At 41.2% G+C, this 13706-nt stretch overlaps 1 protein-coding gene across 4 annotated transcripts in view; it reads right to left on the bottom strand.

Moving 5' to 3' along the window:
* The window catches only part of PIEZO2 (piezo type mechanosensitive ion channel component 2), a gene marked incomplete at its 5' end in the record, with an annotated part of 352743 nt that overhangs the window by 33185 nt on the left and 305852 nt on the right, over window positions 1-13706 (bottom strand). For all 4 annotated transcript variants that reach the window (XM_079717696.1, XM_079717698.1, XM_079717697.1 and 1 more), the window contains 4 exons: window positions 2100-2266; window positions 3226-3392; window positions 7167-7226; window positions 11988-12102. In XM_079717696.1, coding sequence (XP_079573822.1) covers window positions 2100-2266; window positions 3226-3392; window positions 7167-7226; window positions 11988-12102 — 509 coding nt within the window. The remainder of the gene's footprint in view (window positions 1-2099; window positions 2267-3225; window positions 3393-7166; window positions 7227-11987; window positions 12103-13706) is intronic.

The raw sequence follows: 13706 nt of genomic DNA, 5'->3' as shown, positions 1-13706 counted from the left end.
CAGGACTGACCACAACAAACTGAATTTTCCATCCCATTTTCTGAGTGATATTCAGTTGAACCAAACTAGATGGCTTGGAGAAGAGATGCTGGTTTGATATGCAACTGGATATAAACCAACATCAAAAAAATGAAACAAAATGGTAAAAGGCAACGACAAAGGAAATCCAGCAGTGGCAGGGCCATTTTGTCTGTTAACTGTTCACTGAGCCTAATGAATGGTTTTCTTCGGGTCACGTTTTAGGTGTTGGCGGATGTCATGAGGGCGAGAGCCCATTGGCTGAAATCCTCAGCTCCTGTCACCTGACAATCAGGGAGGAAGGGTGGCAGAGTTAGGGTGGGTGATCACAGCACTGGGGAAGCAGCCAGCAGAGCTCAGACAGAGGAAGGTAGAGGATACCCGATTTCAGAAAACAACCGTTCTTTAAAAAGCGCTATTTTACAACTGGATTTGAAGGAAATCGGGACTATTCCAATAAGTCAAAGGGAATACAAACTCAGTTGTTAGGTTCCCACCCTAACCCCCTCTACTGTCTGCCAGAGGGAAAAGTGGGTGAGATGGGGTGAGTAGGAGGGCTCCACGCAGGCTGGGTCCTCGGAAAGGGGCCGGGCCACATGGCGCGTGTGTGTCCCCGTGTCCCCGCTGGGGTTGACACTACCCTGCCACAGGGCACAGGTGTCGGAGAGCAAGCTTCCATGCTGGGAGTCCCTCCCAAAGAAGGTCACTGCCTCCCTAGCAATCGGCAAGGTTTCCTGTGGACTCTAATGTAGACACATGATTTGAAAGTTTCCTAAACAAACTGGAAGTTCTGCTCAGCCTTTAAGGAAAGGGCAAATATGTTCACTCAGTTACTAATGACATAATGAACCTACTGTGTCTCCCTTTTCTTTAGGTTACAAATAAAGAGTAAAAGAACATTAAAAAATAATTTGAAAGGTATTGGCTTTCTACTAGTAAATGTATTGACAGACTGACCATTTAAAAATGTTTGGGATACTTTGACAGTGTTTGTTAAAAAGCAATCGACGGATTTAAATATCTCCTGCCTCACAGTTTTTGACTATGGGTGCAGCTTTATGTTTGTCATCTTGGATCAGGTTTAAAGGCAGTTACTTGATTGTATTTTAGCCAGTCTTTATTTTTTCTTCTTCAACCTCCTAAAGCTGTGATTTACAGTATTTAGTTACTTTCTTAATTGACCATATTCTCAGTGGTTACACAGCTGAAAGTTACTAATAAGTAACTTTCAGGAATAACGAATCGTGTATGTTTATTTTATGAACTACTGAGTTTCAGTTCACTTTCTAATTTTCTCTTTGATTCATTTGGTTCAGAGTTTGGTTCTGGAACCACTATTCTTAAGCCAGGCTCACATATAATATTCTGGAGGCCCGTGAAACCCCTGAAGTTCTACATAAAAAATTTGTAGTTATGTGTGGTTTTCCCCTTTGGCAAATAGTCTATAGCCTCATGAAATTTCAGAAGAGGCTCATGTCTCTGTCAAATGGGGATGATAACAGTACACCTCGAAGGGTCTTTTAAGGATAAAGTGAAGAAACCCATGCACAGTGTTTAGTGCAGCCCCAGCTGAAGGGTCAGCGCAGGTGCCTGTGTGAAGCAGGGCTGTGACCACACAATGTGGAAGATGGGGGCAGACAGAACCACTTTTCAAATTTCTAAAATTACGAACCATAAAGTAACGTTTCTGAAAAGAAAAGATCAAGGATGGCAATAGATGGTAGAAGATTCTAGAACAGAAGATTCTTTCTGGAGCAGCATTTTAAAGGCATTAAAGAGGCAGCTCTTGATACAATTAGTCATTTTGTGATGCGGAAGGCTCATCCATCTGACTTGATTCCAGCTTGGAAATCCCAGTCCTGTGGCTGTGAATCATACAGGTCCTGCTAATAGTTATTACTGATTCCTGCTTCTATCTGCCCGGTCCAGGGACAGGCAATGCTCTGCTTGGCTGTGGCCACAGAGACAGCCCGGAATGGCTGGGCACCCTGCATGATTCTGATTAATCTGCACCTCACCCATCATTTCTCACCTCTGTTACCTTTGTCAAAAGCAACACCATCGTGGAGCACGTGACGTACCTGGAGATGCTGTCGTGGGAATCTAAGCTGTCCATCCTGTGGGCTGCCTGTATACCTGTGGTGGCGCCAGGACGGTCATCAATGGTGTCCAGTCCCGACTCTCTGGAAAGGTTCATGATGTGGTTCTGATAGTACATGTGGATGCTCTCCCGGGTCGGGACGTTGCCCTGCAGAGAAGGAGACATTGTCACAGTCCTCACGAAGCACTGGCCTGTGCAGCTGCCTGGCACTGCTCAATATGGACAACCCTCCGCCATCATGCACACCTTGAATAGGATGAAAAGCCAAGCTGATCAAGCTGGGGATCGACATTAACTCATTGAATTAATGGTGCCCGACGTTACTGGGTCATGCCGAACAAGAAACCCGTTCTCGTTTATGGGTGAAGATGGTCAAATGTACAAACTTTCTGTTATAAAATAAATAAATCCTGGGGATGCAATGTACAGCATGGGGACTATAGTTAACAATACTGTATTGCACATTGGAAAGTTACTAAGAGAATAGATCTTCAAAGTCCTCATCACAAGAAAAAAATTAGTAACAAGGTGTGGTGATGGATGCTAACTAGACTTTCTGTGGTGATCATTTCACAATATATACAAATACCAAATTATTATGTTGTAAACCTGAAATTAATATGTTATATGTCACTTACATCTCCAAAAATAAAATTAAAATATTGAAAAAGAAATCCCTTCTTATATGTAGATAATTTTGCTAAGTCAGAGTAACTTTTCCAGCAATGAACTATTATTTTCAAATGTAATCTATAAACCATCTATGGCTGTATTTTGTGGCTCTGCATATATCCTTATTTTCCCTATGAGAAGTTTCACATCAAACTTGCCGGACTATACAACATGCTCCTTTATGAGACACGACAGAGCCTGTGCAGCTGTGAACGGTGGTGATGGGAGGGAACAGAAAGGACCCACTGGCCGAGATCCTGGGGCTGTGTGAGTGTGTGTGTGGCGTCTCATTATTTTCATTCTGAGCGTGGAACAGACTTAAATATACAAAAAAGCAAAGGGGTTATGTAAAGATTGTCTAGAGAGAACGGATTTTGTCTGATCCTACTTGGGGCTCTGGATACTGACTTTCAGAATCATGCCAGCAGTGCTACCTTTTTAATCTCTCTGGTCAGCATGCACCTCTCGATCCTCAAGACGGTGGAGATGTCGATGTGCTCCCTGGAGATGGAGTTCAGCCACGTTGTGAAACTGTCCACGGTCGCCAGAAACAAGACCCAGGTGAACTTCAGAATATTAAATATCCTCTTGATGATATTATCTAGGAGGAAGAAGAGAACACGATTTAAAGGGACATCATGCCCTCAGCCGCAGTGCTGTGTGTGGTATTTTACTAAAGGCAGCCCTGGTTTTGCCCTCGTCCCCAACACGGAGTGACAGGGGCATGGGGGGACCGCAGGCTAGAGGAAGCCGTGGGCGGAGCTTTCCACACCTGCTGCGGAAGCACCAAAACCAAACGCGGATAGAGTTTTTTTTATAAATTCCAGGGAATTAATGTTTTTTTTTTTTTTTGAAGATGTTGGGGATAGGAGTTTATTAATTAATTTATTTATTTTTGGCTGTGTTGGGTCTTCGTTTCTGCGCGAGGGCTTTCTCTAGTTGCGGCGAGCGGGGGCCACTCTTCATCGCGGTGCGCGGGCCTCTCACTATCGCGGCCTCTCTTGTTGCGGAGCACAGGCTCCAGACGCGCAGGCTCAGTAGTTGTGGCTCACGGGCCTAGTTGCTCCGCGGCATGTGGGATCCTCCCAGACCAGGGCTCGAACCCGTGTCCCCTGCATTAGCAGGCAGATTCTCAACCACTGCGCCACCAGGGAAGCCCGCGGGTAGAGTTTTTAACCTTGGGTCAAAGCATCAGTCAGAATAGGTCTGTATGCAGTTAACAGGTTTGATTAAAAGTAGAGATTGTGCTCAGTGATATTTGTTACTGACGCAGGGACAGAAACAGTCTGTATCTATCCAGGTAACTGGGTCCTTTAACGCTTTTCCTGTATGTTTCTTCTTTTCTTAAGTAACAGTTGTCGTGGGAAACAATTCTGTTGGTTCAGAAGACTCTGATGCTTCTCACTGCAGCTGGATTGCAGTTAAAACACCTTAAAGGTATTTTGTAGGGAATTCAGTCCACACACTAAGAGTCTATCTAAACCACTGACTTACCTTGTCCATATGTATTTAATGACATCGAGCTGTGCTAACTACAAAATTTTCCCCGGGGGTTGGGGGGGGTCAGTCCTCTCCAAACCACAGGAGCCCCGAGGTTCCTGATGACCCTGGGCTGCCTTTCTCATCTCAGCTGTGACTGGGGACCCGCCCGGGAGGCCGCGTGTGACAAGCTCCGCTCAGGGTCCCACCGTGTCCCTGATGTCGTGCCTCTCCGGCACCCCCGGAATTCAATGTGAGCTCTGGGTCACGGCTGTGACATAACTTATTTTAGGTCAGAATCAAAATAAAAGAGGGAAGATCCCATATTAACTGTCTGTCTTACTCATTGCTTCCTGTAAATCAGTGCTTTTTCAACTGGTATACAAGGAACACTTCAAGACACATCACCAAATCACCATCCATGTGTACATTTTTTTTACTTTGGCTTTTTAAAAAATTAGTTTTATTAGCTATTTCAAACACTGACTGCAATAAAGGGAATACTTAGTGAACAGGACAATGAATTAAGAATTGACTTACTGTTTTAAAAAAAAAATCAAAGCACCACCAACAACACTCTCAATAAGAAAAACAACCTGTATCTTTCACTCTTCCTCTCACCAGAAAAAGGAAATCAGATTCAAGTGTCATAGTAAGATCGTAATGAATTTATGATTAATGATGATAGTCTGGAATGGTTGTAGTTTAAGGTCACTAATACAGCAGGTAGAAAAAGACAAAATTCACTGACATAAGCTTTTCTGTGCGGGGGGGTCATTTTCTGGATGGGGCCGTACAGTACACATTTCCAGCTTTGCAGCCTTGCTGTCTCTGGCCATTTCGGCTGTGCTGGTGTGAAAGCAGCTGTAGACAGTGGGTGGATTGTTTATCAATGGTCAAGCCTGGGTTACCAAACTTTAATGACGGACACTGACACTTGAATCCCATAATTTTCATATGTCATTAAGTACTCTTCTTCTTTTGATTGTTTTCCAGCCATGAAACATGGTAAAAGTCATCCTTAGCTAACAAGCCACAGAAGAACAGGTGGCAGGTGGGATTTAGCCCAGAAGTAGTAGAGTCTTGCAACCTTTAGCCCAGGTGTATGGCCCACTCCTGGTCACTGTCCTCTCTCTATTTTAGAGACTGAAACGTGAAACAGAGTTTGACTTCGTCATGGAAAAAAATTATTTGGGTGGTCTAGGAGAAAGGCAGAACTTCTCTCAGGTGAAATTTTGCTCTTTTCAAAGGAAAACCATCCAAGGGAAGCTTAGCTAGAGTGTGGGCTCCGCACATGGTCCAGGTGGGTCAGGGAGACACAAGGAAGTGGTAGACGGTGCTACCTACTGAGGTCACAGGAACCTTGGAGCTGCCAGCTGGGACTCTGGAAAAGGAGCTGGGGGAACCATGTAGTGAGAAGGGGCCTTGAGCCTCCGGGTCAAGCAGGCCCAGAGGAACCAGCCAAGAGAGCCCCACCTGGCAGACACTGACTGCCCACAGCCTCTTCGTGTAGACATCAAGGGCAAGTTCGACCCCTGGAGGCTGAAGGACTAAACTTGATAAACTTTAGCACCATCTTAATATTTTTGACGACATATTTTTTTCATATATTCACAATTATTTTGTTAGAAGATGTGAAGATAAGCCTAATTATTTTGCGGTTTTGCTTATGGTGTTCCTGACTATGTTGGAGCCCTGTGTAACATAACGTGCACTTTACCCACTGGGGTGATCATAGACTCACATAGGAAATTAGGATTCTTATTCTTGTTTATTTTTTAACCATAGAGGCCGGAGGGCATAGTTGTTAAGAGCACAGACTCTGGATTCTGAGTCCTTGGATCCAAATCCCAACCCTACCCCTGAGTGGCTGTATAGATTTGGAGAAGTTGGCTAATTTTTCTCTGCCTCAGTTTCTTCTTGGTTAAATGGGGAAGAGGGTTTTGAGGGGGTTGAACAAGTCAATGCATGTAAAGCTCATGGAAAAGTGCCTGGCAAAGGAGCTGTGCCATCCAAAGTGTGAAAAAGCTTTGCAGCAATAATGGGGTATGTGGTCCCATAGACATATGAGCCGATTACCTGGATGTGGAGGCCAGGTTCAAGGACTGTGCCTCCGAGGGCTTGGAGAGCATTCAGGAAGCCTCATTTTGTGTCAGCATATGGCATCCTTGGATGTATTTGTGTCCAGAGCAAAAGAGCCTGAAAACCTTGCTTGCTGCTAAGTGACGCTTACAGGAATGCCAGCACCGTGAGAGAGGAAGCAGCGTCTGTGGAGCCAGGAGGCATCTGGGTTCATTGCATTTGGAGGCTTTTGTTTCGCCTCTTTTTTTCCTGATGGAGAAATCTTCCTCCCAATCGTGGGCTCTGTGGAGCCCAAACGGCACCGTGACCGGGCTAGGAGTTAGGTTTTGTCCCCCACTGTGTGGAGCCCTGAGCAAACGCAGTGGGGTTTGGTTTTCTTCCCTAAGACGAGGAGGTTGGCCCAAGCCTGGAGGCCCGCTCAGTTCCACGGTTACTTACTTCTCACTTCGCTCCTTTTCCATGTACTTTAAATTAATTGCCAATATTTTTTGTGCCTCTACTTTGATGGCTTCCCTGGGACATTTACAAGTTGCTCTCCAAACTCCCTTTCATAGGTACTTGGATAAAGGAATTTACAAGTGGACTCTAATCCAACATTTCATCCCACAGTGTAAAGGTCAGGTCTACTTTTTGGAGTCCCTTTGCAATTTCACTAGAGATGAGATTTCAAGGGACACTGATTATTAAGTCACAGTCCAGCAAACAGGATTTAATCCATTGTTTTCAGGCAGCCTTCCATTACGTACTATCTGGGCAAGAAACAAGTTCCAATCTCTACCCCCCGCCCCGCCGATGGGAGCCTTTATTTTGTTACCTGGTCCATCAGATTTCTTCTTGATCGGTTCATCCTCCCGGTCTTCCCACTCCACAGGACCTGCCAAGATTTTTCAAGAAACACGGGTTACATCCTTTTAGGGTAAATTAATGCCAACACTACTCTTCTGGATTCAAAGGAATTTTATAATGAAATCTAGGACATTCTGCCGATTTGAAGAGCTCCTGGGGAAAAGTCGTAAGAATTCTGAGCTTTCAGATTCTCTTCACTCCACTCCAGAATGAGAATCATGGAACTGGGGGTGGGTAAACTACAGTCCTCTGGCCAAATCTTTCCCGCTTCCTGTTGTTAAATGGCCTGTGAGTTCAACTATTTTTAATAGTTGAAAAAAGTCTGAAGAACAATAATATTTTGTGCATATGAAAATTACACGAAATTCAAATTGTACTGGAACACAGCTACACGCATTTGTGGACATACCGTCCAAGGCTGCTCTCATCCCAAGATGGCAGGGTTGAGTTGCAGCAGGAGTTTACAGCCTGCAAAGCTTACAATATTTACCATCCGGCCCTTTACAGAAAAAGTGTGCTGACTCCTGTTACACACCATGAAGTTGCAATTTTGAACACTTTGGGGTAATGTTATAAATTTTAGTGGGTCACCCTTAAAATGACATCACAGAGTTTCATTTTATTTCTTAGCCTCTTCTTTTAAGGCTGAGGTTGTCTGATCTAGCAAATGAGAATATAGGACACCCGGTTAAATTTGAATTTAAGATAAATAACACATCATTTTTTAGTGTAAGTAAATCCCATGCAGTATGTCCAAATTATACTGAAGTTTAAAGATTATTTGTTGGGCTTCCCTGGTGGTGCAGTGGTTGAGAGTCCGCCTGCCGATGCAGGGGACACGGGTTTGTGCCCCGGTCCGGGAAGATCCCACATGCCGCGGAGTGGCTGGGCCCATGAGCCATGGCCGCTGAGCCTGCGCGTCCGGAGCCTGTGCTCCGCAGCGGGAGAGGCCACAGCAGTGAGAGGCCCGCGTACCGCAAAAAAAAAAAAAAAAAAAAAAAGATTATTTGTTGTTTTTCTAAAAAATTCAACTAGAACCGGGGTTCATGTATTTTATCTGGTAACTCTATCAAAGATGATTCACAACCTGACTCCAGTTAATCTTCCCAAACTTACTTTCTACTGTGCTCTTTTCTGCTGCTCTGTTTCACATCCTGTCTTTACTAGCTAAGCTGACCTGCTCTTTAGTTTTCATATACGAACTTGCTTTCTTCTGCCAGGCTCTGGTCAAAGACTATCTTTTGCACGAAGTACTGAATTCCTTTGCACTCTGGGTCATAAGTCACCTTTTGTCCTCTGGTCCCACACTATTCTATGTATGCTTATTTTTTAAATGAAACCTTGCAGTTTCTATGTCAACAGGGATTTTTTCCCCCCTATATTTGTGTTCCCTACTGGTTAAGGTGGAGGGGTCTGGAGCCAGGACACCTGCTATGAATTCCAGACCCACCACTCACTGGCTGGCTGTGACCAGGGCAGGTTCCTTCACTCTTTGGGACCTCACATCCCCAAGCGTAGGGCAGGGAGTGAGGGGTGAGAGAGTTATTGCACGGAAAGCACAAAGGCAGCTGGCACTTCGGAAGGACAGATGCTACTTGTTTCATCTGCCAACAAAGAAGGGATGATCCCTTGTATCAAGAAGGTGTTGAATAAATATTTATTAAAGAAATAAACATTTATTTCTGTCCCAATATCTTTGAATTATTGCTGTCCTAGATTTGTAGGTAAACGATGGTGCATCTACGCATGAAATAATCTTCATGATACAGACTAATGAGATATTAACAAGATGACTAAAGATTTTTTAGAATTGGCCCAATAATTTTGGAAGAACAAATGTCTGAGAATAGCAAATACAATTTTGAAAAAAGGGGCATAGTGAGGGAAGTTTGCAACACTAAATATTAAAACTAACTCTAGCTACTGGACTCAAAAATATAGGACAGTGGCCCAGATCTAGACAGTAGGATAGTGGATCAGAATACAGAGTCCAGAAACATACCTAAGAGCCATACCAAAAATGGGAGCTTAATATTGAGAAAAGGAGCATTTAACTTCAATGGAAAAAGGAAGACATTACCAAACAGGTTTAGCATAATAGATCTCTACTTCACAGAATAATAAAAAGTTCAAAAGGTAAATAAAATTAAGAGGAAATATAAGAAAACATTTGCATAAAATTGGGGGGGAAGACTTCCTTAAACAAGATGAAAACATAGAAATTGCAAAAAGAAATTCGGACCTATTTGACATTACAAAAAAATTAAACATTGCTTAGAAAACATATACCATAAACTAACTCAAAAGATAAGCATTGGATTGGAAAAAAGATACTTGTAACACATAAAAAAGGATAATATCCCTAACATATAAATATTTCCTAAATTAATAAAGACAAACAACCCAATAGAATGATAGTATGGAACATGATAAAAATTTTAAATCTTAGATTTGAAAGTAAAAAATACCAAGAAAATATGAAATAAAAAATGTTCAATCTCATTAGTTAGGAAAATTCAAATGAAAATAAAAGCTCTTTGTCATTCTTGAGAAAGACACACAATAAAAAGAGTAATAATAGCCTATGGGATAAGGCTACAGGGGAATAGACACTCCTGCACCTTATACATAGGAGTGTAAATTTCTAAAATCTTTTGGGACAATATTTATTAAAGTAAAAAAGCACCCACTTTAACCCAGAAATCCCACTTTTGATCATCTATTTTGTGGAAAGTGTGTGTTCTTCCTGACTTTTTGCCATGCATTTAAATACACACACACACGACTATATGTGAACTTCTGTGCAAGGATATCTATGATAGCATTCTTAATTGTGGCAAAATCTGGGAGCAAACCTTACGTCCATTAGTGATGGAAGAGTTGGATAATTTATGCATATCCATATTATAGAATATTTTGTAGCTATTAAAAAAGGATGATATAGTTTTATAAATACTTAATTGGAGAAGTGTTCATGATACATTGCTAATGAACGTACAGGAGAATTGCACGGCATGGACTCATTTTTGAAACAAAGGAAACACTGCCTGTATATCACAGGAAAGGGGTGGAAGAGAGCACAACCAATGCAAGGATTTGGTGCCTTAGGGTAGCTTTCAAGGCCAGACTGTGCATCCACTTCTTTATTGCTTGACTTGCTACATTGCCTGTGTCTTAATTTTGCCTTTTTTAAACCAATAAACTAAACTAAAATAAATGCTACCAGGAGGTAGCAGGGACCAGAATGGTCAAACAGGAGAACGGCTTTGCAATTACAGTTCCATTAGAAATTATGTTTTCCTTTTCTTTTCTTTTTTGAATACATTTTTAATTTCACAAAGCATCTATATATACATTTTCTTTGTAAAGAACTAAAATATAACAAGCCTAAAGTTCCCTTTAATCCTACTCCTTAATCTCAGTCTCTCCCCACCTCTGCCAGAAGTCACTACTGTAATTAACTTGCTAAGTATTCTTCCTGATCTTCCTCTGACATTTATACATGACTATATGTACCCATTAAAAATGCAAAATTTTGTCTGGAGGCACTTTGGTTTCCTTTGTTTCATAAATGGTTTCATAATGTGCATGCCAGTTTGCAACATAATGCTTTTCATTTAACAATATGTCAGGAATTGTTCTCCAAGTCAGTTCAAAGTAGCCCATCTCATTTTTTAAATTACTAAATCGTATGCCATAATACATTGGTAACATAATTTACTTGATTTTTCTTCTTTATGTGGGCATTCAGGATGTTTCCAAATTTTTGTTAGTTATAAATAATGTTTGATGAATATTCTTAGACACGTGTGCTTGTGCTCATGTGCAAATATTGATTCAAGTTAAGCCATACGCCTGGAGGTGGGACAGATCTCTGGTAGGAGACACACATTTAAACTTTTCATGGATACTGACACCTGCTCTTCAAAGTGGATATTCTGCTTTAGAACACCACAAATATGTATGCTCCGGCTAGCTCCAAACAGTGATATTATCAAATGTTTAGGTTCTTGCCAATCCAATAGGTTAAAAAAACAGTATGTCAAAATATTTAGTTTGTGTTTCTTGTACTACGAGTGACATTGAGCTCCTTTTGGCCATTTCTATTTTCTGATCTTGAATTGTTTTTCACATCCGTTCATTCATTGGGTTGAATTTTTCTCTTACTGATTTTTAGAAGTTCTTAATATATCCGGAACACTAGTCTTTAGTCTGATATATAATGAAAATATGTTTCCTGATTGCTCCACTTGCTCTTTAACTTTGCTTTTGGTGTGTTTTATTGTCGTTTGGAATTCTTTTTCCCCCTTAGAGATGTGTTCCTATCATATGTTTTCAAATGACTCAGTATAATGTTGAATATGGCACTGGTAGTTATGTTCCATTTTGGTTCCTGACTACTCTTTAATTGTGCTTTCCCTTTTTTTCTTGATCAAATTTCCATAGGTTCATCTTTATCATTAGTTTTTTCCAAGAACAGCTTTTCACTTAATAATCAGGTTGTGTCTTGTATTTATTTTCTATGACTTAATATCCACCTAAAAATTACTATTTTCCTTCTACTTTCTTTAGGTTTATTTTGCTTCTCTCTCTCTTCTCACTTTATAAAATGCACCTTAACTTAAATTCATGTTTTACTTTATTCCAAGACCTGAGTAATTAAGGGTAAGTAAAACTCCTTGCACTCTTTAGAAGTCAAGAATTTCATTCCTCCCAAGCTTGTCCTTTGCGGTTCCTCATTTGTGTTCAAGGTCACAGAAGCAGGGGTGCTGCCACATTCATCACTCACCGTCCCCAGATCCTTTTCTCCTTCTTTTCTGTTCTTCTCTTGCAGATGTTTTTTTCTCTTTGCGCCTCTGTCGGAGTGCTGTTTTAGGGTCAGTAATCCAGGCTTGATAAACAAACTGAAGGGAGAAAGCGCCATTATTTTCTGGATTTTTAATAAGCTGAATTAAAAGAAAAGGGACCAATACCAAACTTCCTGACTTGCAGAATTTTTTTTTCTCTCAACACAAACTTTCCTTTCACATATCCCTCAATACACTGAGCTGACCTGTGCTATTTCCATTATCATGAAATAAAATGTGAAAACAGATGTTGTAGGCATATATTTTGTTTGGTATCAGACAATCATGAAATACTTTGGGTCTACAAACCACCATTTCTCCCACATCCCCACATCCCACCACCATTTGTGATACTTAGTTCCTGATTCTATTGCATTATACACACTAGGAACAAGCTGGAAGCCTGGCTAAGTGTCATTCATTTTCTCCCGGCACAAATAAACTTTGAGTTAAACCCAAAACACCTTTTGTTCATTTACTTTGGGAAAATACTTTTGCATGTTTGATACTCTCTCTTCTTTTTTCTTTTTCTTTTTTTTTTGGCCATGCCACTTGGCTTGCAGGATCTTAGTTCCCCAACCAGGGATCGAACCTGTGTCCCCTGCAGTGGAAGCATGGAGCCCTAACCATTGGACTACCAGGGAATTCCCAATACTCTCTCTTGTGAATAACAGCTATTACCAGCAACTTGAGAAAGGGCTTTGTAGATTGATTAGTATTTGGAGAGGAAAAATAATGTGATATGAAGGTTAAGGGGTTATTCCAGAATGGTACAGAAGGAAAACTGGGGTGCCTCTGGTTGCCTTTTGTCATTTTCGTTCAATAGCTAAAAACAGTTGCATTAATACAGTACAACCAATAACCGTAATAGAGCAATTGGGAACAGCCCGCCCACCAACAGTATCCCAAGTCATGCAGAAGGAACAGAAAGAAAACCCTGATACGCAAAGTCAGCCATCCACAACCTCGAAGCCGAGCAGCATGCTCTGCGTGCACCCACACACACCTGGTCTCAGGGAAGCTGGGTTTTCTATTATGAAGATAAAGTTAAAGCAATGTTTCCTGGGGGCGCTTGAAAACCCAGACACTTTCATTTTATTCTATATTATTTTCAGATTTCTGAAATCTTTGAAAAACAGAGTGTAAGCAAACCACTGGCATTGTAAAAATAAAGAGGGATTCAACTTTTCCATACATGGAAATGTAAAGGTCATGGGTTACTAAGACAGAACATTTCTTTTTTCTTCACAGGTAGAAATCTGAATCTTACGGGCAATTCACACACATGTAAGATCTGTACAGTTTCTGAATAATAAACCCAGGAGGCAAAAAATTATCCTATTTTATGCCAAAAACATATTTTGGAAAGTGAGAAGAATTGGAATTTGAAGGAGAAGCACCAAAAAAAGGAATTGACGGTCGATGTTTATTGAGCGTGTTAATTGGGAATTCTATTAAGAGTATCTCTGAGGTTTAGGATGTTAATAGGCAAACTTGCTTCGGCAAAATATTGATTTTTTAAAAAATTCTGAACTGCTAAACTCGAGAAATTTTCAGGCTTAACAGATACATATGGTGACATTTCCTTAAAAAAAGTGTTACTATGATACTGGTTTTAGATAATGCAAGAATGCCAAAGTAGAAAATAAGAAAGTGATTCA

This window comes from Hyperoodon ampullatus, assembly GCF_949752795.1.
Source record: "Hyperoodon ampullatus genome assembly, chromosome: 13".
NCBI classification, from domain to species: Eukaryota; Metazoa; Chordata; class Mammalia; order Artiodactyla; family Ziphiidae; genus Hyperoodon; species Hyperoodon ampullatus.
Note: the sequence above shows the minus strand (reverse complement) of the source record. Positions and strands in the feature narration are given on the sequence as shown.